Source organism: Clarias gariepinus, chromosome 9 (genome assembly GCF_024256425.1).
Source record: "Clarias gariepinus isolate MV-2021 ecotype Netherlands chromosome 9, CGAR_prim_01v2, whole genome shotgun sequence".
In the NCBI taxonomy this organism is placed as follows: domain Eukaryota; kingdom Metazoa; phylum Chordata; class Actinopteri; order Siluriformes; family Clariidae; genus Clarias; species Clarias gariepinus.
This window is the reverse complement of record NC_071108.1, coordinates 5305984-5330129: the sequence shown is the minus strand read 5'-3', so window position 1 is coordinate 5330129 and position 24146 is coordinate 5305984. Positions and strand designations below refer to the sequence as shown.

At 38.5% G+C, this 24146-nt stretch overlaps 1 protein-coding gene across 1 annotated transcript in view; it reads left to right on the top strand.

Moving 5' to 3' along the window:
• The window catches only part of cdk16 (cyclin-dependent kinase 16), a 44524-nt gene continuing 20378 nt past the window's right edge, over positions 1–24146 (top strand). The window contains exons 1-3 of the mRNA XM_053504323.1: positions 1–174; positions 17419–17599; positions 23587–23751. Coding sequence (XP_053360298.1) covers positions 17479–17599; positions 23587–23751 — 286 coding nt within the window. The 5' untranslated portion in view covers positions 1–174; positions 17419–17478. The remainder of the gene's footprint in view (positions 175–17418; positions 17600–23586; positions 23752–24146) is intronic.

Sequence of the window (24146 nt, the reverse complement as noted above, 5' to 3'; positions counted from 1 at the left end):
TGGGGGGGTGACGGGGAGTTTCTGATGCCGTCAGCCGGGACAGGAGCGCTGCAGCGCGGATAGAGAACCATGGCTGAAGACTACTGGGAGTGCACGGCGGCGGCTTTGGGATTTTAGGATTTACAGCAAGGACACACACACACACACACACGGGAATCTCACGTCCTCTCTCGGGTAAAAAAAAAACCCACAAGCGTGTTGTACTAGTGTATACTATAGTGTGACATGCCTGTGCTTTATGTGTGTGTGTATGTGTAGGTGATTGTGTGTGTATATATATCGAGGTACAAAACAACTAAATCCGTTAGTGAACATTTTCAACCGTTCGCGTGCACGCGATATCACCATGGTGATTTAATACCCAAGCTAGCAACTCCACTGGTGTTGATGTCAAAGATTAAAGCTAGCTCTCTACCTAACTAGCAAGCAAGCGTCATCTTTTTACTGTCAATTTTTTTTTCTCTTTTAACTATATATATTATTTAGATCGCTTTAAGAAAAAAAGACTGACGTATTTTATATGATCTTATAGCTGACTGACGTCACTGCGTTCGCTTCTAATTAGCGCGTGCATTCCTGTGCATTAATTCAGGACGGCGCGAGACGTTAGCATCGTGCTAACACGTACGCCGCGGTTTAATCCCGATATAATTAGACCAAGATGTCACTTAAAAAAAAAAATAAAACTGTGGTTTTATGGGGATGAGACCTCGTATAAATTCGTATAATCAATAATGTGTGGAGAAAGTGGCATACGAATTAAGGGGGAACTCCTTCCTGATGACGTAGAAAGGTGACAGAACTAGGACAGGTAAGAGGAAACAAACTATGTATTTAATTTTTTTTTAACAATCTTAGTAAACTAATACTCATTATAATGGCTAAATGTTGTGATTATTTTGTTTAAAAACAGGACAAATTGCCCCCTCCCAATAGTCACGTGATTTATTTAGTTTTATTTATTTTTTTAAAGTTACACTAAGTTAAGCATTTATTTGTCACATTTACATTACTGCACAGTGAAATTCTTTCTAAGCATGTCCCAGCGTAACTGAGGTCAGAGTGCAGGGTCAGACGATACGGCGCCCCTGGAGCAGATAAGGTTGGTCCTTGCTCAAGGGCCCAACAAAGGCTCAAACCACAGACTCTCCGATCTGTAACTTGGTGCCTTAGTCCTCTGAGCTACCTTGGAATCGAAATTCGAGCTGCAGCAGTGAGGGTGTCGAATCGTAATCATTACACAACCAGGGACTTAAACCACTTTGGCGCAATGTGCATATTAGGTAATTAATATTTTTTCATATGTTTCGTGCACGTTTCAATAAATAAATGTAACTTTTTTTTACATTTTGCAGAACCTCCTGGTCCTCCTTGTTGTGCCCTTGAGCGAGGCACTTAACTCTAAACTCCTCAAATTTATAATGAGATAAAAATGTTGCATGGTGTCGCTCTAGATAAGGAAGTCTGCCAAATGCTATAAATGTAAAAAAAAATGGGAGGGTTTCGTCCGTAAGGGCGTCAGGCGTAAAAAAAAAAAAAATAAAAAAAAAAAAATATATATATATATATATATATATATATATATATATATATATATATATATATGCAAAGTCGTTGGCAAATCGGATGGTGCGCTGTGGCGACCCCTTGACGGGAAAAATAAACTTTAATCATATTTAGGCAGCATGGGGTATAGTATAGTACACATAGTGGTTAGCCCTGTGGCCTCGAACCACCAGGGTCCAGAGTATTTCTGTCTTGTGCGTGTGCATTTTCTCCCCTTGTTTGGTGGGTTTCCTCCTGTTTCTCCAGGGTTTCCTTTCAGAGTCCAAAGACATGCAGATTAGGTTAATTAGTGTTCACAAATTGCCCATAGTGTGTATGTGTGCCCTGTGATGGATTGGCACCCTGTTTAAGGTGTACCTTGCCGTGTCTCCTGGGATAGGGTCCAGGCCCCTTTGACCCTGTAACCCTGTGGATAAGTGGTATAGAAGATGAATGAATGAATGATCATATTTAGCAGTTTAGTTATGTTGTTCTTGCTTTTTGTTTTATGGCGGTTGGCATCTAGTCAGGTGCAATACGTATAGGTCTCGCTCTTCCTCATGTTCCCGGGCAATTTTTCAGCTCGGTCTGTCTTAAAAAGCCATTAAATGCTTTCTTTCCTGATCAGTGAGCCCCCGTTCTAACAGGCTTTCGGTTCGATTGTTCGGCCTTGTTTTTACGGCAGTTGGCATCCAATAAGTTGCATCTCCCTCATCTTCCTTTCAGTTTAAATGCTCTTTTATCAAATACTTTCTTTCTTGTCTCCTTTTTCTGTAATACGTTTCACAGTGTACTCCAACCTTTTCAAATTCCAGTTTCTCCTCCCCTAAAGGAAAACACTCCTCTTTAACAGGCATCACTACTAATATTATCAGTCCCACCACTGCCATGCTTATGATCTCATAATAATAAAAAAATGTAAATTGAAATGCATTTACATTTTTACAAGGATATCATGAGTTCGATTCCCAGTTATGATGAAGCTGTGTTTGTCAGGCTTGCTGGGATTTCCCTGACAATCACTGCATTTAATCAGGCCAATCAGGGTGTTCGTGAGTGAATGCATGAGGAAAATGGAAGACAGTGCATTCCTGAATGACACCGCATGAGCAGCTTCACAAAGAGACGTGTCATGTGACTTTTAGGAAGCAGGAAAATTTTTTGCTTTAATTGCCCTACCTAGTAGAGCTTCCAGTACCACATGATACCACTATGTTATGTAACCTTGGTGTGCGTTATCAAACCTTACAAGGAATGTCTAGACGTTTTTTCATAACTGATGGTCGAAGCGAAGTGGACTACAAAGGAGGTAGTAGGGCATCTTCCTACAACCTGATAAAAATCATTTCAGATGTAAATTGCCGCGCAAGGGATTTTATCGTTAAGGAGTTTAAAAGCTGACTAGGCGAGAAACAATGCATACAACCCTAGGCGTGTGCAAATAACTGCAATTACCTGGTATGTTGTTCTTGACGTCCTGCCAATATCAGGTGCCTGCAAGTAGGTCAGTAAGTCATGTTTTTACTTAGTACGCCACAGAAACACTTTTCCGTGGTCAAACAAAAGCTTTGTTTTTTAACTCTGCTAAATGTAATGCATATTCTGTCCATTGTCAGTATTGTCGCCTTAAACATTTTTTTTTTTTGCATTTTAAGCAAATCTGCTAGCACAAGCTGAGAAACAAGCCCATAGCGAAAGTAAACGTGTAAAACGACACCACAGACGACTTTGTTCTATAAACCTCTCTGGTATATGTGAAGGGTAATAAAAGATCTGCTTGTTCGACCACGATTCCTTATTTGCAAAAAAGCTCCGGCTACTTTAAAAACCAGGAACAGGGAAAGTGCAGTTCGGGGTTAAACCCATTCGAGCCTTAATCATTCATGCGTGGTTACAAGCTGAAGTCACTGGATCTTGGAAGAAATGCTCTCTCACTCACTCACTCACTCATTTACTCGCTCGCTCACTCACTCACACATGCCCCGAAGGCTGCTTCTGACTCAACATGACATCTGACGTGTTCTCAGTGATCGGTGAAGGGGAGTAGGAGATTAACACTCTGCAAGCTCTGCTAGGTAGATCTCCCTGAATCATCTTAGATAATCATACAGTATATCGCTGAAAAAAAGGGAATTAATAAAAAAAAAATCCCATGGTAGTCAGGGCCCTCTTAATGATTTATTACAAGATTATTATCAGCCTGTTAATTAACGTGAAACAGACTGCTTAAGATTCTGCCCCAAAATTGTTTAAATTGTACGAAAACAGGAAGACGACAGGGAGAAACACACACTCTGTGTTAAAGTAGATCTCTTTTTTTTTAGCTGTTGTCTTGTGTCTGCTTTGAAGTAAATCTCCCTGAGGACGCTTTTCTCATAAATCACGCCTGCAGGTATTATTAGTCTTATACCTGAAGCAAGGTGCATAGAGATGACCTGGTTTATTATTGTTTTTTTTTCACTCAAATTTGGGTGCTTTTAAGTAGAACTTGAAGCCTGTTCTTGTAATCCCTGAGGATGTTTACATTTTAGGTTTTTTCCTCTGACATGTCTGTGTATTTATGATTGATAGTTTTTGTCTAAACGAATGAATGTGCTAGCTAGGACAGCACACCTGCGGAGTTTAGCATTCTTCCTTATTATAATCATCACAATACCTTTTATAAATATCGCCAATTAATATTAAATTTTTACAATTTGAAAACTTAAAAGCTTAATGATTTTATAATGTTAGTTTTCTCACTTAAAAAAAACAAGCACAATCGTTTAACAATACCAAAGTTACTTGAAATGCAAGAGTTTAACATTTAACTTAAAGTAGTTTAGAGTGTCCCACCTGTAGGATTGTAAAAAACAATGACGTTTTATCTTCTCAAATGCCTTTAAAGTCTCAAAACTTAACATGAGTGGGCACACAGGTCGAGCACCTGCTAGCATGTGATGTGCGTGCGTCTTCTAACATGGTCTTCTAACGTGATTTTTTACTAATTTGCGCTCAAGTGGTAATTTTGTGTAGTTTGTATAATCATAAGTGGTAATTTTTTTTATAATGTATGACCATAAATATGCATTTTTGTCACGCTGCTTGGAAGGTTTTGCGCTCAATACAGAATCGCTGATATCTGAGGCAGATCACATTGAAAACCAGCTAATTCTGGTCTGTCGTCTGATCAAACGGTTCATCTCTGTTATAACCAGTGTTGGGGGACGTTACTTTTTAAAGTAACTAATTATATTACAAAATTACTGTCTTTAAAAAGTAATCTATTACATTACTGCATTACTTTCTGATAAAACTAACTAGTTAGAGTACTTTTCCATTGCAGAAAATAAAAAACTCCTTTTGTGATTCCTCATGCATGTTGTTTTAGTCAAGACCTTTATAATAATTCCACCATCATTACTTAGCTCAAGTTTTGCCCATAATCTGTTAACTACTAATACCCCTAATCGCAAGTTCGGTTCATCATGATTCATCGCGAGTTTTGGCGCTGCGATTATGTTTCCATCTTTTCGCGCGTCGGTCCTCACATAGTCAAACCGCATGGGTGAGATAGGGGTATAACAACAGGAATAACAGAGTGGGGCGGATTATCTGGGGCAGGGCTTGTAGGACGACTTTCACACTTACGGACACACACACACTAACGGATTGGGAATCACTGCTGTCAGCTCAGGGTTTAAATAAATTGTCTGAATAACGGATTACATTTTTGAAAAAATAACTGAGTACTTGAATGGCAGACCTAGTGAGTTAGATCACTCGTTTACATCAAAAAAAGTAATCCAAGTACTCTACTTTGTAACACATTACACCCAACACTGATTATAAATGTAATAAATATTTTTAAAATATATAAATATTTTGCAGTTAGTGTAGTGATGCATGAATCGCCAAACAAAAGCATCACGACTCTGAATAGATTTTCCCCATCTTTATTATTTAGCTCTGACTTAATTTAATTCATGAAACTGAGTATAGGATTCCGGCTAAACGTTAGCCTGAAATGTCAAATTCTTTGCAAAATGTCCGATCAGGCCTGACATTTTTTCCCCACAGATGTGTATTCCAGGCTGTTAAAGTGGGTCGCGTTGACGTTCCTCTTACCCATCATTGCTATGAGTCACATTCTGGGCAACAACATGCTGAGAGTCCCGGGTGTTTCCAGTAAACTAACCAGGGTGTTTCCAGTGTAAATGTCAGATCACTGTAAAGATTTAGCTGATAAGCAAAAGCCCTGATATCGGTTCGACCGAGATCGTTATTAGTGGTCATACCGAATTCAGATCTATTTGGTCAGAAGGTGTTGATTATGTATGTATTTATTTATTTATTTTTTAACATCTCTGACTGTAGTTCTGTCATTAATGTTTTTATTATCGATAGGACGATCATCGATTAAAGTCAATAGTTGGTTGACTTCTTGTGCATTTCAAGTCATCGATTAAGGAAAAAATGGCAATTGATTTTAACGGTTAAAATTTCCTTAAAGTGCCTTGTGTTGCATGCTTCTTTTTTTTCTGCGCAGCCGGGAAAGTGATGTGTAAAAATGCTGCGTTGAAAAAAAAATCTTTTAACTTGGAGTTAACTTTAAAACATACCAACTCGATTTAGCTGCAGCGTGACTTCAAATGGGTCTCAGTCGAACGAAAAATGTGGAAAATACTTTGAAGCGCATGATGCGCAAGTGCGCCCTCTTGTGGTGTACAAGTAAATAGATACGTGAAGAGAAATGTTACGCAGAACAAACAATTTTACTATATATTTTTTAATTGCTTAAATTTTAGCCTGCAGTAAATTTATGAACATGTAGAACAATTATAGAAAACATATAGAAAATTAATAGGCCTTTGTGTTTTGCAACACTACCTCTGCTTTGGGTGGCCGAAATCACATCACATCACACCAAGACGTTTCTAAGTATTTTCCTTCCAGAACACAATTCTACACATGAATGTGATGGGTAATGTTGCACCGTCAAACTCGCGCACACCCTAATGAGTGCAGGTTTTATTCAGGTCGTCAAAGTCCTTAAAGAGAACGTGAGCACACCAGCGCTGCTAGGGTGAAGCTGCCAGAGCTGTGCATGTCAGCGTTTAAGCTTTCTAACACCTTACATTCAGACCCACAGCGCTCTGTGGGAAGGTCAGGATGCTGTCACACAGTCGCTAGTCACTTCTTTTTACAATGCAGCGTTCACCCCGCTCTCCAACACGCCCGAGTCATTCAGGGAATGAGACACGATAATTGGTTAACAATCTGTAATGCGGCTTTTCTGGGCGCACGGTCTGGGTTTTGGTCACCTTTCTGATTAAGTCAACAATAAAATGAGCTGGGCATAAATATGTATGTGCTTAGCTGAGTGCTGATTCAGTCAGTGTAATGTAAATGAGCCTGAAATGATCGCACACGTGGTTGGAGGCAGACGAAGGACCGGTCCAGGCAGAAAGCTGTTACACCTCACTAGTCCGCTTTATACATGATACTCGTGCTGAAATTAGCATTTAGAATATAATACCAAGCATATAATATGATTACATGATTTATTTTAGAAATAAATACTTTTTATTAAGAGAAAATGTGACTATATTTCACATTCACAAATGTGGTACGACCCGAACAAGGTCGTACAGTACTACAGCGCAATTGAATTCTAAATAAGGTGTAGATAAATTTTCCAAAAGTGCAGCCCTGACAGTAGTTCAAATCACAGGGTCCTGGACATACAGAGTGACAGGGTTTTTATACTTGCTATTTCAGTCATAGACGCCCACAAGCTCAAATGAATAGTGCTTTATTCCCGTTCCCTAGCGGTGTGTGAGCAGCAGTTCAAAAAGACATGGTGAGACGGTGTCACGGATTAAGCCCGTGATGGCCTTCGCCCTCCCTTGCTGGTAGCTGTCACTTTATTTTCAGCAGAATTTTATTTGTTCATCCGCACAGTCACACTTTTGCGATGGTGATTTTAAGATTTATTTGTAACTTTGGGTAGTTTTAATAAAGAAGAAAAAAAGGTTATTTAACAGTGAGTGTTTGATGTAACGAGTAATCTAACATGTTGGGTCTGCCATTTAAGTACTCAATTATTTATTTATTTATTTATTTAAAAATGTAATCCATTATTTAGACAATTTATGTAATCTGTGAGCCAGACAGCAGTCATTCACAATTCGTTAGTGTGTGTGTGTGAAAGTTGTCCTACAAGGCCTGCCCCCGATAAACATATGTATAGTGTGTATTCATATGTGTATACACATCTCTCACCTGAGTTAGCTACTTAGCTTGTTGCAAACAATATACAAACATAAGCGTGCAGTTTCCCCCACTTCATCTGTCAAGCGCATCAAGGTCGAAAAAATTGACGTATTTATGAAGGGCACACTGCCGCTTGGTATTGTAATTTAAATAAACGTGTTCGCCTGACTTTTAAAACCTATATTTATTTTACTCCTCTGAAGTATTATGTAAAAAACTTTGCCCCAAGCCCAGCCCTAAGTGACACTGTTTATCCTGCTTTTTTTTTCTTTCTGTTATGATTTATTTTGTCCATGTTAAAAGTTCGGCATGTATCTGAATCAGCCTGTACTTTGGAGGTTTGGCAGTAGCTGGATTGTCTGCTCAGGTGTTCGGTGACCTGACCTGTCATCTAGTGTGCAATCCACTGACGACCAAAAATGACATAAATGACATGCGAATTATCATTTTCATCATCACGCTCTGAGATCCAGGCTTGCGTCAATAGCCTGAGTCACTACAAACTTCATGTTTATCGCTGTTAAACTAGGTTTACGAGCCAGAGACTCGTTCGCATTTTACTGCCACGATAAGTGATTAAATATCTGAGGCTGGATGTATAAAGCCAACATTCAAGCCAGTGTGCCAGTCTAAAGGTCAGACTTTCTGTTTTTCCCCCACTTCATGCCTCCTGCATATTTGACAACGTGAGGGGGGAAAAACAATAATAGCGCATCAGAAAGCTAACAGTCAGATTTATGATTTCCGGAATGTTTCATTATGCACCAGGTCTTGTTCACGCTTCATGAGGGACTAGGTGAGTAAATACACATGGGCTCTTCATGTTTATTATGGGTGTCTACATTTCTAGCATGGCTTGTAATCAGTGGCGGGCAAAGTACACAAATCCTGTAAAAAAAATAGAGAATATCCTGTACTTCTAAAGAATATTACTGAAGTAAAAATAGATGTCCCATCTACATTTGTACTTGAGAAAAAAAAAGTATAAAAGTACTCACCTTCAAGTTTAGGACGTTTTCAAGCTAGGCACGCTTGATGTGATTTTTGCCGTGCGCAGGATCGATTGCCACACTTTGCCAATTCCCCGCTGGCCAGCGTTCAGTTTATTTTTATCCTCTGTACTTTGGGATGCTCATGCTATTTCACTCTCCGATACAGCAGGTGGCAGTATGCGCCTAATTTTTTTTTGCGAGCCGCAATTAAATACAAAGAGAAGGAAACAAGGAAGTCGATCTTTGCTTTATGGAAAAAAATGGTCTAGTGTGCCTTCCTGCTTCATCAGCTGTGGTTGTGTAGGTCAGAGATTAAGATTGGCGTGTGCTACATGCACATGGAGATTTTGTAGGAAATATTGATGACCGCACCGATGACGTCTGGTTCATAAACAGCGTTTCACTTGCGTTAACTGATATGATTGCCGTCCATATCTGATTCTATCCATGCCCGAGTACACTGTGCCGAGTACACTAAGCTCGTATTAGCTCACTGTGGCCTTTTTTGGCTGTCTGAAACCATTCTTGCTGCTGATTTCAAACACCTGCTACATGATTAAGTGTTTTATTAAGAGGAAGGCAAATCATGCAGTTATCTGTAATAGTCAGCAGTTGCCGATATTCCCACTTCAAATACTACAAACAACTGTGGTTATGTAACGCAACACCGTGTGCCAATGTAGTGAAGTAGAAAAGCTTAGATATTTGGTGGAGGATGTAGTGGAGTAAAAGTAAAAAAGTATCCACTAATAAAACTACTGAAGCAAAGGTAAAGATTACCTACACTGCCCCGGACAAAAATAAAATAAAAAACAAAGTCACTGCTTTAGAAAGGTCGCACTATTGGACTTCATCAAGCTGAGAAAACAGATCATTTTCAAAATATAAAATGACTGGAATTGTCAAAAGCCTAAAGCCTAAAACAGTCGGCTTCCCCCATATTGGGGAAGAAGGTATAAATGGAGATCACTTAAACTTTTGGTGAAGTTGCATCATACAGTACGTCATTTAGTCTATGAATCATTTAGTCAACAAAAATGACTGAAATCAATATTTCAGTCAGCTGTTTAATGTATTATTGTGTCTTAGAATAAATTTGGATTTTGTTTATCAAAGTACAGTACATGATTTAATTTTAACATTGCTACTTGCGTTACCTTTTATTTATCCATACTTGGGTTATTTTTAATTGTCATCTGACGGGTTGCATGGTTTTAATTTCAGGTTCTAACCACTTGCTAAAGCATTGGAGTATTTCAGTCCTTTTTCAAAATATATAAATTAAGTCGACTGAATTTATATTTATATTAGTTTGTTTTGGTTGCCGAACAACTTGCAAAATTGATAAGGAATTTCTTTTTTTTTTTCGTCTCGTTTCTGGTTGTCTTTTTTTTTTCTTCTTTTTTTCTTTTCCCTACTAGTCTAATGAGCAACTACTAATTAATCATACAAATTAAACTGGACTTGCTAGGAAAAGTTGTCAGGTTTCAAAGATTTTCAATGATGTAAGAAATAATAATGATGATAATTTCTGCCAATACTGGACACCCTTCTGTCCATGATATCAACATTATTTCATATTTATCTTTTACTCGGGTTAGTGAAGAGGTTTTCTAATCCAGGTCACTGCTGATGACTGCGAGTTCTTGTTTTTGTTGCTGGGTTTCACCCTCATCACTCTTGTCAGTCTCTCGATCTCTGTACACTTGTGTTGGCTAAGAAAAGCACTAAATCGGACGACGTTCAGCTTTGAGCCAGAGTGAGGAGGTCAAGTTTTTGCCTTTTTCTCTCTCTCTTTCTCTCTCTCTCTCTCTCTCTCTCCCTCCCTTTCTTCTGTTACACTGCAGGATATTGCAATATCAACCTGTATCTCTCTGAAGGATTTATCTTAAAACCACGATAGTTTATGGCAGATGAGTACGGAGTAGACTTGAGTTGGTGAGGCACAAAGGTCGTGGTGAGATCACAGACAGTATGTCCCCTATCTGGAAGATGGTTAAAAGCAGTCAGACTGTCTATATAAGATCCGTCACTGGAGGCAGAGATTCTAATCCTAAATTTCTTTTTTTTTTTTTTCTCCAAATGTATTAAATTTCTCCTCCTCACGGTTTACGATCTGTCTATGTGTAGACTGAGAAGAGCTTTAAGCCCTGCAGTTAGCACTATTTTGTCCAATTAGCAACAGGGGGTGTGTTGTGTGTGTGTATTGATGCTCAATAATGTTTTTTATTATTATTATTATTATTGTTGTTGTTGTTAATCAGCTAGCATTAGGCACCACCAGAGTTGAGGGTTTGAATTTCATCATGTGGAGGGTTCGGTTTTCCATCTCATGTTCTCCTCATGCTTGGTGGGTTTCCTCCGCGCATTCTGGTTTCCTCCCACAGTTCCAAGGCATGCAGATTAGGTTATTTGGTGTTTCCAAATTGTGAATTCGATGTGCTCCTCCTGCCCACCGTCTTTCTGGTGCGCTAGGATGAATGCAGTGGCGCAGGGTGCTTGGGCCCGCTTATCGTTGCTTACAACCATGATTTTTATCTCGTTTTTTTTTTTCTTGTTTTTTTTTGTATTAGCATTGAGAATTCTAAAATAGTTTAATTAGGTCAATTAATTTAACTTTAAAAAAATAAAAAAAAAATCATGATGATCTCAGTCATACCACAAACACTGTTAAAAAGGGGCTAAATTTCTAAAGTGAGGAATGCTCATCATCATCATTATCATCACGCCATGCATCCATTTCATTCATTCGTCCATCTGTTTTCCGTACCACTTATCCCCTATAGGGTCACTGGGGGCTTGAAGTCTATGCCAGGGGATTCAGGGAACTGGGAGGTGGGGGACACCCTGGGTGAAGTGCCAACCTATCACAGCGCACTACTGTACACACACACACACACACACAAAAAAAAAAATCATACACAGACAGTCGTGCCCATGAAACCCACAAAGTACAGGGATAAAACGAAAACTTATAGATCTCGTAAATCGGACACGAGATGTAAACCTCCTCAATCCTAGAGGGCTTACCGCTAAACCGTGGTGTATAAAATAATAATAATAATAAATAAATATATATATATATATATATATATATATATATATATATATATATATATATATTTTTTTTTTTTTTTTTTTTTTTTTTTTTTACTGATGCCCTTAGGTACAAGGAGCCTAAGTGAGCAGTACTCCAGGCAATAGCCACTAGAATCTGTCGAAGTAAAAAACAAGGTAACAATGATGTAACCATAATCTTAATTCTAATCCAGACACTGGGTTAACATCACCTTCTACTTCAGACAGGGTCTGGCTCAAGTCAATAATCTAAATCAAGAATAAGATTATGCTCTTATTATAAAAATGCTCTTTATAATAGAACCACATCGAGCCACAGATAATATTAAAATGTAAAGTCATTCAAAATAATGCCATAGTGTGAAGGCGCTCAAAGGTAACGTGAGTTCATTAACTCGCACAGTTTTTTTTTTTGTTTTGTTTTTAAGTTAATTTCGTGACACAGCTTAGATCTGTTAGCAAAAGCCGACCATCTGTTTTTGGCTTGCCGAAGATCTGAGCGGTTTTTAATTGAGGTTTAGATCTTTTGAACCGACAGCCAGCATATTGCACTGGTTATCACTGGCTCTTAGTCAAAGTGCTCGGAGTTCAAAAAGCTCCTCTCGCTTCTTGGCTTTTAGTTCAGCCCCTGGCTTTCCGCAGCAGCGCATTCCTGAGTGACAGGCCCGCCGAACCTCGCTTTCACCATCTCAACTATGCGAAATATTTTTAGCGGCACCCTCCGTTTCCGCTTCACAGAGACTTCAAAAAGCCCCACGCCAAAACTGTTACGTCTATGTCTTACTTCCACATACACCATTTTATATATTTATTTTATTTTTTTTCAGTTGTTTCAGCTGTATCTATCACACAGCATCGGATCTGCAGGGCTTTGGAGTCACTCGTTTTATTTTTATGAGGTACACCATGACCAGGTTTTTTCACACACACCCCACCCTACCCCGGTGTACTAACACATACTCTAAACACATGTGCGTGGTTTCTGTTCTTTATATAGCCACACTGGTTCCTGATCAGTTGCTGAAAGCTCAGCGCTGCAACACGTGTCATTGTATCAGTCCCTTTATTAAGCGTAAGAGTGCTGCCAAAACATTTTTATGTAGCCTAAACTGGAGCTCCGATCTGAGTCTGGGAAGGGACGAAGGATCAGTTCACGCTGTGGAAACTGCATGCCTAAAATATTTACACGGGCTAAAAATACGAGAGCTGTTCAAATCAAACCGGGACTTGTAATAAAATTTCTGAATGAAGGCGTAAAAAAAATAAATAAATAAAAAACAAAAAATTTAAATTAATTAAAAAAAGGTTTGAGGCAGAAGATAATTTTTTGTAATCAAATTACTCTAGGAATCGTTTAAGCCCTATTGCCAACTTTGAGGACTTTCATACGAGATGCGCGTGTCTGTGGGAACTGGACACACAATCATGTAATGTAATCACAATGCAAAACCACTTGCACATTACAGAAACTCATAAAGTCCTGACATCTCACTGAGCCATTTTACACATGGAGTTCTTGGGAGGCCAGGGTTTTAGACGTACGTAATATGGCGTCATATTCAAACTGTAACTTCATATATTTAAGTTTGTTGTGTTTTCTTAAGGTGATGATGGATAACCTCCTAAGTTTCTTCAATATTTATTTAGCCTACATGTAATCTAATCTGGTGTTTGGCTTTACATTGGCCTTCTGTGTACATATGTAAAGAACAAACTATAAAATGTCGCACTTGGCTGCAGTGGAAGTTATTTACAGTGAAAGTCGTGGAGTGTGTTCATGATACACATCTGTGCCTGGCTAGTCCTTGCCTCAAGGCGCGTATGACATACGATGTTTGTGTAACGTATAGTAAATATGTATAACGTTTGTATATTTTCTGGCCCAAAGTTTACAAACGCATCCCAGGTTCGTGCCAACTATAGGACGTGCTCCTTAATGTTTAAAATGCTTTACAAGATCATAAATATGACCCTGAGGAAGCGGACGTTGTTTTCTGCTCCTTATCCGCATGTGTTTCGTGTTTCTGCGTCCGACTTCCTCTCACCTGTAAAACCTAAACGAGCAAGCTATCTTTCCCTGAATAAAAAAAAATATATAAAAATGTTGCAACGGTGTCCCGGGGCACCCGATGGTCTCTGAAGTAAGAGTATGTTTATGCGCTCGGCTCAGAGCTGGAAGCCGAGTCCGGCGCTGAGTCTCAGCGTGGCGTCTTCACAGAGGAGACGTCGCCACTTTCTTTCGATAACATCCAGAGCTACAGTAACAAACATGTCCGCCCACACATGTCATCCATCATCCCAAGGCCACGCTAATGAGAGTGCTATTCGAAAGAGTCGTCACAATGTTTTCTCCCTGAGAGAGGATCTCCTGAGGGCTGCGCGACATAACGTTAATAATGCGATTGAACCCATGCTAAATTTGAAGCGTTCACAGAAACAACCATTTCCGGGTTCAAGCTGTTCTTATTTCACAACGTGGTGAAAACAACAACTCAGAGCGTGACTGCAGTGTCGTGTTAAATGCAGTTGTACACTTCCCAGCATCGTTCATATTTTTTTAGCGCTTGTGACTTTCCCCACTGTGACTGTAATTTTTTAATATCTGTATAAAAGTGGTACGATGAGTGTAATTACAATCTCGTTTTAATTACTCTCAGTCTGTTTTTAGTAGTTTTTCCAATATGTGTGAGGTAAAGTCTGACATTTTAAGAGATTTGTTCAATTTCTGCTTTTCTTCAAAGTCCTCGAATTACCAATGAGTTCCATTCCGGGAGCACGTTCGTAAGTCGGATTTGTTCGTAAGACCCACAAAGTGAGTCTTACACCCCTATCTCACCTACACGAAGTCAACACAGTTTTGTGCAGTGGCCGTAAGTACGGTTTATTATGATTTAGGGTGAGTTTTTGCAGTTTTAGCATAGTGGTTTAGTTTCCTATCGTTTTGCGTGAAAACTTAAACATATTTAAATTTTTTGGTGGCCGACGTTTGGAGTTTCGGTTCTGCATTATACTCTTTTTGAACTTGCACTATTTTGTCTCGGAGCTATTTTTAACTGTATTGGACTGTGAACTCTCTTCTAAGGATTTTACAAATTCAGGACTATTAACCATTATGACAGCTTTACAAGTCAGTTGTTTGTACAATACAGTTGAGCTATTTCTATGATTTGTTTGCATCTATGAACCTATCTGCAGAAATTCATAACTCAAATGTTTGTAAGTCGAGTTTTTACTGTAATAAAAACTGTGTCAGTGATTTATTTATTCATAATTTGGAGATTTTTTTTTTCTCTACATGCTTAAAGTTGGTCCTAGTCCTGGACCATATGACGATATACTGTAATTTCAGTATCGTAAAAAACATCATCACAAAATTATCACCGAGATATCGTGATTCTTCTTAGAACTTTTCTTTGTTGTTGTTATTAAAATAAAAAATAAAAAAACAATTACAAGGTCACTTAATTTATTTTAGGTTAATTCATTTTAATATTTAACATCTTCATAAAATGTAATTAATGATAAAATATGTAAAAATGTTTTTATTATTGTTCCTGCTGCTTTTCAAAGCTTATGTTATAAGATCTTATATTGCAGTAGTTATCATAAACCTTATGTGAAAATGTTTGACGTACTATATTTTGACACATGGCCGACGCCTGAGAAACAGGACTTATCCTTTTTATGACGTGGCTGAACTTGATATTGTGATGCAGTTTGTCTGCCCTTAATGGGAAAAAGAAGGAAAAAGTTAATTAAGTATCATCCTAATTTATACTTAAAACATGTAAACAGTGTACAGTAAAACCTCGGCTCATGAACGTGAATCGTTCTGTCTGTGACCCGTTTTGGTCGTAGACCGATTCAGTTTTTTTCATAGGAATGAATACACATGAATAGAATTAATCCTTTCTCTGTCACTATGAACTATATTTAACTTTTTTATATAACAAAATGTAAAACAGAGTATGAAAAAGTTTTAATTATATGGAAATAATACAGTGCTAAATATAAAATAAGGAAACACTGGATGGCGGTTTCTTGGTCGTGTTCTGAGTAGTGTGAATTTTGTCAGCTATTTTCAATGTTAGTCTTAGTCCCAGGGTAAATATCCTTGTTAGTTCTCATATTTCGTCAATCTTATGCTATTTTTGTAAGTTAAGTTTCAGTCGACTAAAAATCTGGATATTTTAGTCTAGTTTTAGTCAGAATGAACCCTTAAGTATTTTAGCCTAGTTTTAATTAATTTTTTTTTTACATTTTAGCAATAAGATTATTATTAATCTGAATTTACTGTCAATCTAGTCTAGCCAAAACGGTTATTATTATTTTTTTTTTAGTTTTTCACAAAATAATGATCTACTCCTTATATAACGCGCGCTGACCTGGGAAACACTGCTGATCATGCCATAATGAATAAACATCGTATTGTAGCGGATTGTGACAAAAATTTAATGTTGACGAAAATAAAGACCGGGTGTTTATTCGTAATGTTTATTTGTTTTTTGCCACTTTTCAGTGTCGTATTTCAACTATTTTTATGTAAGCACCATTTGCAACATATTGCATATTTATCTCGTCTTTTTATGTCAACAATATTGCATGCTGATTTAGTAACTGAATCCATCATAGGGAAAAAAGGTTTTAAGGAAATAAGAAACAACAAAAAATATTTGTTGACGAAATTACCACTAGTTTTGAGAAGGAGCTCATGAACAGGGACAAATTTTAGGCTGATTTATTAGGCGAATTGATTTTAGGCGTTCATGTGGATTGCGAGGTTCCACCGTATTGCTTTTCGTTAATTTCAAAATGTTCAATATTCATCAGCAGTTAAGTAAGTAAGTAGCCTCTTCACCGTTCTTGCGTCTGTTAAGCTTCCCACTGATTCTGAAATGTTTTAGATTTTATTAGATTTTATCCGTAAAAAATCCTTTAAAAAATTTGTTTTATTGTTGGTCCTTCAAAAAATGCATTGATGTGCGACACCCGCCGGCACGCGATTTATCGAACTTTTATCGATAGGTTGACGGCTGACTGCTGACTGCATGCTCTACACACAATAAATGGATGATGGCACACAGAAGCAGACGGCATTTTTGATTTGCTGCATGTGGATAATTAAGTCCGGCTCTTTATTTCATAAATACGAGGAGTACTCAAATAGACGTTGAGTATTTTTATTTGAAAGTAACCTTCAACCTTTTTCTGGGTGCAAGATGTTTTTTTTTGCATGCGGAAATCACGTATTAAAAAAAGGCCACATAGGCAATCAAATAGTACAGATGCATAAAATCACGTGTTTTTGTTGTGGTTTTTAAGTTGTTTCTATTTTCCATTGTTGACGTGTCCATGAAGCCCTGACTCTTCTGCTCTTCAACTCTCCTGTCTCGCCCGTCGCTTAACTGAAATAAACACTTGGTTTTCTTGCAACTTTCTCAAACTCAGCAGTGATAATAATAAGGTTTTCTTCATAGGATCAATATCTACTCTGTCAAAGTTCAACAGTTTCTCAGTTTTTGCATGTGTTTTTGTGTGTGTGTGACAGGGCAACTGAACAGTGGCTGCCCCTCCCTCCTCGTCGTCTCGGCCCCCCCTGCCCCCCCTGATGGAGCGCGTGAGGAAGATCAAGCGGCAGCTGTCCATGACGCTGCGGGGCAGCAACAGCGGGGACAAGAACCTGCCCGAGAGCATCAGTTCTCAGGACACGGGAGCACACAGCGACTCCGGTACAGTGCCACTCCCTCATCTCCCGACCCCACATCATCACATTCATGTCAGGTCTGCACACACACAAACACACACAGTGTTGGTCCTGACTTGACATAGCATGATGGCGCTGGTATTACATTCAAATCACAGCCGTCATATCTGGGTACCGAAGAGGAACCGCGAACGATATGAGACTCATCAAATCGAGGAAATGAGGAATCTTTAAACGCCGTCCTCATTTCCGACTTGCAGATGGAACATAGAAGGCGTAGCGGTATTGTAATAAAAACGATCAATGAGTAATCATAAATATATTTCACCAAATTGTTTTTTTTTTTTTCATTTCATTTTTAATCTAACTTCTCACAGAGATCATGTGGGATAAGAAACCAGTTTCACGAAATGGTCTGATTAAAGCTTTCGTCACACAGTAACCGGCGTGCTTTGATCAAGTTGTGACAGCTACGTGCCGTCGCGAAACTGACACGTACCAAATCAATTTGGTTTGTAATCAGATACCAGGTGTCAGATTGTCCGTCATTCTCCTGCACAGCAGCAGCAGCCGGAAATAAATCTTTATAAGCTTTACTTTACTTGTGGTTGAGATCGATGCGTTTCTGGAAAAAGTCTGTACTTTGTCTGAATTTTTTTCAGTTTTCCCAGACCGCAGGGGTGTGCGATTTAAAACGGCTTTTGTTGATCGATTCAGTTTTTTTTCTTTGTAAATCATGAGGGTTTATTTCGGAACAGTGGTGGCTGGTGCAAAAATTTTCGGGGGTGCGCAAACAAAATTTTAAATAAACTTTTAATAATCGCCTGTAAATAGCCATAAAAAAATTTTCATGCGCTGGAAAAGCACAGAGTGTAAGCTCGGCCCCGATCACTTGACTGCTGCTTAATTAGAAGATCAGGTCAATCTTGTCGAAGCTCTTTAACTTTTTTTCTTTCTTTGTCCAAACGCCTTGCGAAGGGGTATTTTAGCAAAGAAATGACAGAATTTCCTCTGATTTCCTCTGATATTTAGCTGCCTTGGTACAATCACATAAGCCCAAATATTTAAAAACAATATTGATTTTCTAAGAACCAATATTAAAGGGTTCGGGGCGCACAGTGCCACGCCCCAGGGACGATTTGATAAAAAATTCAATTAATTTACCTGCCACACCTGCCTCACTCGTTTGTCCGGCACTCCGCGTACACGAACACAAATGAACATAATACAGTTTTATGATTTTTTTTTTTTTGTAAATTCATTATATTAAAACATACAGTGGAATTTTTGACTAAATGATTTTATTTCGTTATTAAAATAAATAATTATTATGTTAAATAATTACATGTTAAAGTAGGATTCTTCTCTGCCTAACTTTAAGGGGGCGGCGCCCCAGCACCCCTTATTGACCAGCATCCACTGATCAGGATGATCCGTACTCTGGCTGTTTTTTTTAATGAACTTTTAGGAAAAAACAACTACATTGTTTTTCTAAATAATGTTCCTCGTCTGTCAACAAGCTTTCATATTCCCTAATTAAAAATGTATCAAGCCGAGCCGCAAGCACCAGGAATGCACTGCTTCGTCCTTGTAGGAGATGGAGCGAGATTAGGACTGTAGGGCTTTAACACCTCAAAATGAATTTTTGCAGAGTGTCGACAGTGTGGGCAGGAGTGTGTGGATATGCGTAGTCATGCGAGATCACGATGCCCTTGGACAGCAGTCCCCTCTGCGTTTAATCTAAAGTTTAGGCTTTAGTTCTTTAAAACGTCTCACTGTAACGTACACTGTCAAATGTTGAACCTTTTTCTTTTGATAATGTTCCAATACTGGTCCTTGAGAATCCCAGAAAACTGTAAACATCAACGGTTGACCTTTTGAACTTTTTCTCGGTCTGCGATTAAGGATAATTCCGTTTCGTACTCTGCTGTTTACTCCCAGACTCGTAGTGGTGAATCTTCACCTTCCTTTACCTTCCTTAGAGTATCGTTTCAAATTTTGTTTGCAGTTGTTTGTGCTCTTCCATGAGTTGTTTCAGCACCAGCAAACAAACCACTGCACACTGCTCTTCTTTCGTGCAAATCACAAGTTTCGTGCGTCCATTTTTGCTTATGCTACAGTTAAAAATGTACTGATGTAACACATTCACACCTGCACAGCAGTGACGGAAAGCGCTGATAAGACAGTGTGGCCAACAGCTGTTTTAATATAACCGGAGTGCAGATAATTTTTGACTCACCCTCGTATTAGATATACACACCGGCTTTTGCAGAAAATACTAAATGCTTCTATCTTCAGCTGATATTCATGTTTTGCAAGAGTGCTTACTCTTGTTGTACTTGTTTTTTGTTTGTTTTTTTTTTAAGTTAAATGTGCGATTGGTGCAATATCAAAAAATAAAAAAGATCATTATTTTATATGAGACATGACATTTAAACAATTAGCAACACAATGCAGTTACACACAAGGTGAGAAGTTTTAAGACATTAAAACCCTGTAAGAGAAGTAGCAGCTCGAGACAAAGCAGTGAGAAAATTTCAGTGCTATTGAATCAAATTTAAAAAAAAAATAAAAAATCTAATGCCTCATAATTGAATCGGATCAAATCCACAGTCCTGCTATGATTCACAGCTCTACTAGGCTGCACCAAAAATCTGTCTTGAATTCTGAATGAATTGATGCACCAAATAAGCAGTTATCAACACACACACACCAAGTGTACTTTTATTACCGCAGTACGTGACCACTCTCCCGACTCATTTGATACTGACACAGTGAGACCTCAGTGTCATTACCGCACTGTATACAATTCCACATCCATCCAACTCATGCCTGTGTCTTGATGTATAATCCGTGAACTGGCTGCAGTAACATTACAATTTACAATTTTTCTTTGGGATTAATAAAATACTTTATCTGCCTACTTATCTATAGAGCTTCGTGTAGAGCAGTGTGGTGTGGTGCGGAGTAGTGTGGTGTGGTGTGGTGTGGAGTGGTGCAGTGGTTTTGTTTTTTTCTGTAACCTTAAAAGTAGTTTAAAAATATTCAGTAATTTCACGTTTCAGGGAAATTATGTTCACCTTCTGAACATTTATGAACAATTAGGTTCACAATCTGGTCAACTTGAGAGCTCTGAGAAGGTGTTAACGGGCAAAGGCCTTTTGATTATTTGTAATCATGTACAGTAATGTGCAAAAAAAAAAATTCTGTGCCTAAAAAAAGATGCCTAAAGATACAATTTTAAAACTTGATGTTTCCATAACAACCTTAGCTCCAACCTCGTTTCCCCTCTCGTCTGTTCCAACCACTCAGCATTTAGCATCAGCAGTGTACTAATCACTGGCCTGGTCATCTGCACTTGTTTCTTCGCTGGTTCATGCCGTAAGATAGATGATTTGTTTCATACTTTAGTAATTCGGAAGCCTGGAGAACTTCCTGTCTCTCATTTTCAGTCCAGTCCTTGTTACCCGAGCAGCTTAAGCTTAATGTTTTTGTTTGTTTGTTTTTTGTTTGTTAAGCCACACAATGACCCACAAATTATTACAGCAAAAAAAAAAACATCTACATTAAAGCATGAACCTGCAAAAAACAAGTGCAGATAATCAGGCTGGTGATGCTGAACGTTTAGTGGTTGGAACAGACGAGAGGGGAAACGAGGTCACTGCTGAGGTTAGTATACATGCACATCCAGTTTATAAATTGTATCTTTAGGCACTTTTTTGCCGGTAGTCGCACTGACGTATTTGAGTCTCAATCGTTAAAATTTTATTTACGTCATTTGTTTAAATTTTAGTGAATATAACGTGAGTCTGATATTTTATTTCTTCTTTTTTTTCCCTAATAGCATTTTCGATTATGCGTATGCTAATTAATTAACAGGCAAAAAAAGCAAAAATGACACAACTGCAATATTTAATCATAAAGATCATTAATAATTCATTTTGTTTTGCACTCATGGGAGATATTACCCACAATCCTTGTTATCTGTAGGTTTTATTCCAGTATGGATCCTCTGCTCTGAATGTTGCGCTGATAAAAATCATTAATTCATCTGAAAAGTGTGTGTGTGTGTTTGAGTGTTCTGTTGACCAGGAAGAAAAACCATGATATATACATCTTCGAAAAGTGGATTTATTTCAGTATTTCAATTAAAAATTTTAAACTCGAATAGATACATTACATACATGACAGACTGATATATTTAAAGAGTTTATTTTATTTATTTATTTTTTGATGATTATATTAGCTTACAGCTAAACCCAAAATTCTTTATCTTGAAAATTTAAATATTACTTAAGACCGATAAAAAACAATATATTTAAAAAAAAATAGCACAGAAATGTTAGACTACTGAAAAGCATGAACGTGTACAGCACTTGATACTTTGTTGTGGCTTCCTTTGCATGAATTACTGCAGCGATACGGAGTGTCAATGCTGCGTTTTGGTCCTTAGCCCAGGTAAAACACTTCTAATGTCGTTGATAACAAGGAATGCGACAGTAGCCCACGTCCTGGATACGTCTGTAAATGGTGGCTCTTGAAGCACCGACTCCAGCTGCGGTGCACTCCTTGTGAATTCTTTGTCTTTGTTTCACAAGGCTGCGGTTATGTTTGTTATGTATCTGTTATGTTTTTTTTTCCCTTTGATTTAACTTTCCATTAATGCGCACAGTGAACAGCCAGCTGCTTTAGCAATGATCTCTTATGGACATGTCTTATCCTTCATGTACAGGGTGTCAATGATCCTCTTCTGGATGACTGTCAATTCATCAGTGGTCCCCATGATCGGGTCGCCTTTACATTAACTGTAAGCCATAAAATCAAAAGAAATAATAAAAAAAACTTCTTAAAATATGTCAGTCTGTGAGTAATTAATCTGAATAAAATACAAGTTTCACTTTTTTAATTTAATTACTAAAATAAATCAACCTTTTCAACTGATCGAGGTGCACCTGTACGTGAGCCGTTTTTAGTTCTATACACTCACCGTGTGATCGGTGGATCGTGTGACTCTTTTATGTCGATAAAAGGATAGAGATGAGATGGTGAAACAGTTAGTGATGGCAATATCTAAATGAATTATGAGCTAATTCCGAGGACAAGCTGGCCTAAACATGAATATTTAATTTATTTATTTTTTACTCTGACTCTATTATTCAGTGTGTGAAAGACTGTGTGAGATTATGAACACAATATTAACTCGGCGCGTTATCTGTTCCGAATGATGAATCACAGTGGTGGAGAAGTCTGGGTTAGATTATATTTAGAACAGGCAGATGATGATGATGATGACTAGCCTCAGGTTGTCGTTTTATTGCTTCGCCTTGAAAGATTTGTCTCGACTGCTCCGTGTTTTTTCTTTTTTTTAATAAAGCCATCGTACTGTGGCGCTGGTCCAAATCTCGCACAGCCAGGCCGAGCTCATTTCACTTCATGATGAATCGCTGCTCTTATATTTCAACTGCATGACATGAAACAACAATTTGTGACAGCATGAAAAATCTGAGCCAAAAAAAAAAAAAGGAAAACTAATTGGACCTAAAATCCCCTGTTTTTGGCATTGCTGAATTCATTTACAAATTTTATTTTTTTAATTATTATTATTATTATTATTTATTTTTTTAACTAACAATGAATTTGTGCAAATGAGGTTTTATTGGATTTAATGCATGTGTGTTTTATTTTATTTATTTTTTCCTGTTGATTTGGTTCAATTTTAATTAGCTGTTTCCCCTCCTTTCTTTCTTTTTCTTTTTTTTAAATCCCCCCTCCTTCTCTCCTGATGTATCTTCCTCTTTCCTTTGATTGCATCATCGCTATCGTCTTCGTCCCCATCACCTCGTCCTCTCATCTTTCCTCATTTGTTCTTATTACTTTCCATCCTTCTCACACTCTCTCTATCTCTGCCTTCTATCTCCTCCTTCTTTCATCTCGTGTCCTCTCGTCCCTTTCCTGTCCCCTCCTCCCCCCGTGTGTGTGTGTGTGCTCCTCTCTCCTCTCCCTCTCTCCCAGAGGCCATGCCAGGCGGGGGTAGTGCCACTCTGCGTGGTTCAGTGCGAGGAGCGGGCGGCTCATTCAGCATGCACTCGCTCCTGCAGTCCTACAGCAGCGCCCTGCACCGGCCGCGCAGCCTGGGCCGCAGCCTCAGCTCCTATCTCAACCACACCACACGCCTCGGTACACACACAAACACACCCACACACACACTCTCTCCTCACGCTCTCGCAGCCTGCAGCAGACTACTCGTGCATGTGCACCCAGACACGCCTCCATGTGTCTATATATAGATAGATGGATATATACAGTAGGTGCATTCCTTTACACTGATAACATTACACAGAGCACTACCTCACCTCACCTCAGTTCACCTCACAGAAGAGTGAGAGATGTTGACAGGAATGGAGCCGAGAGCTACACTGCAGCAGATACTGGACGTGTTAAATAACAGCAGCGCTTAAATCACAGCACGTCCTTGCCTGGCCTTTGCTCTGCCAAAAAAGCTTCATCCTGCTGAAATTAAAAGGGCGATGAGCAGGACACCGAGGTTGTAAAATAATGAGCTTAGGATTAGG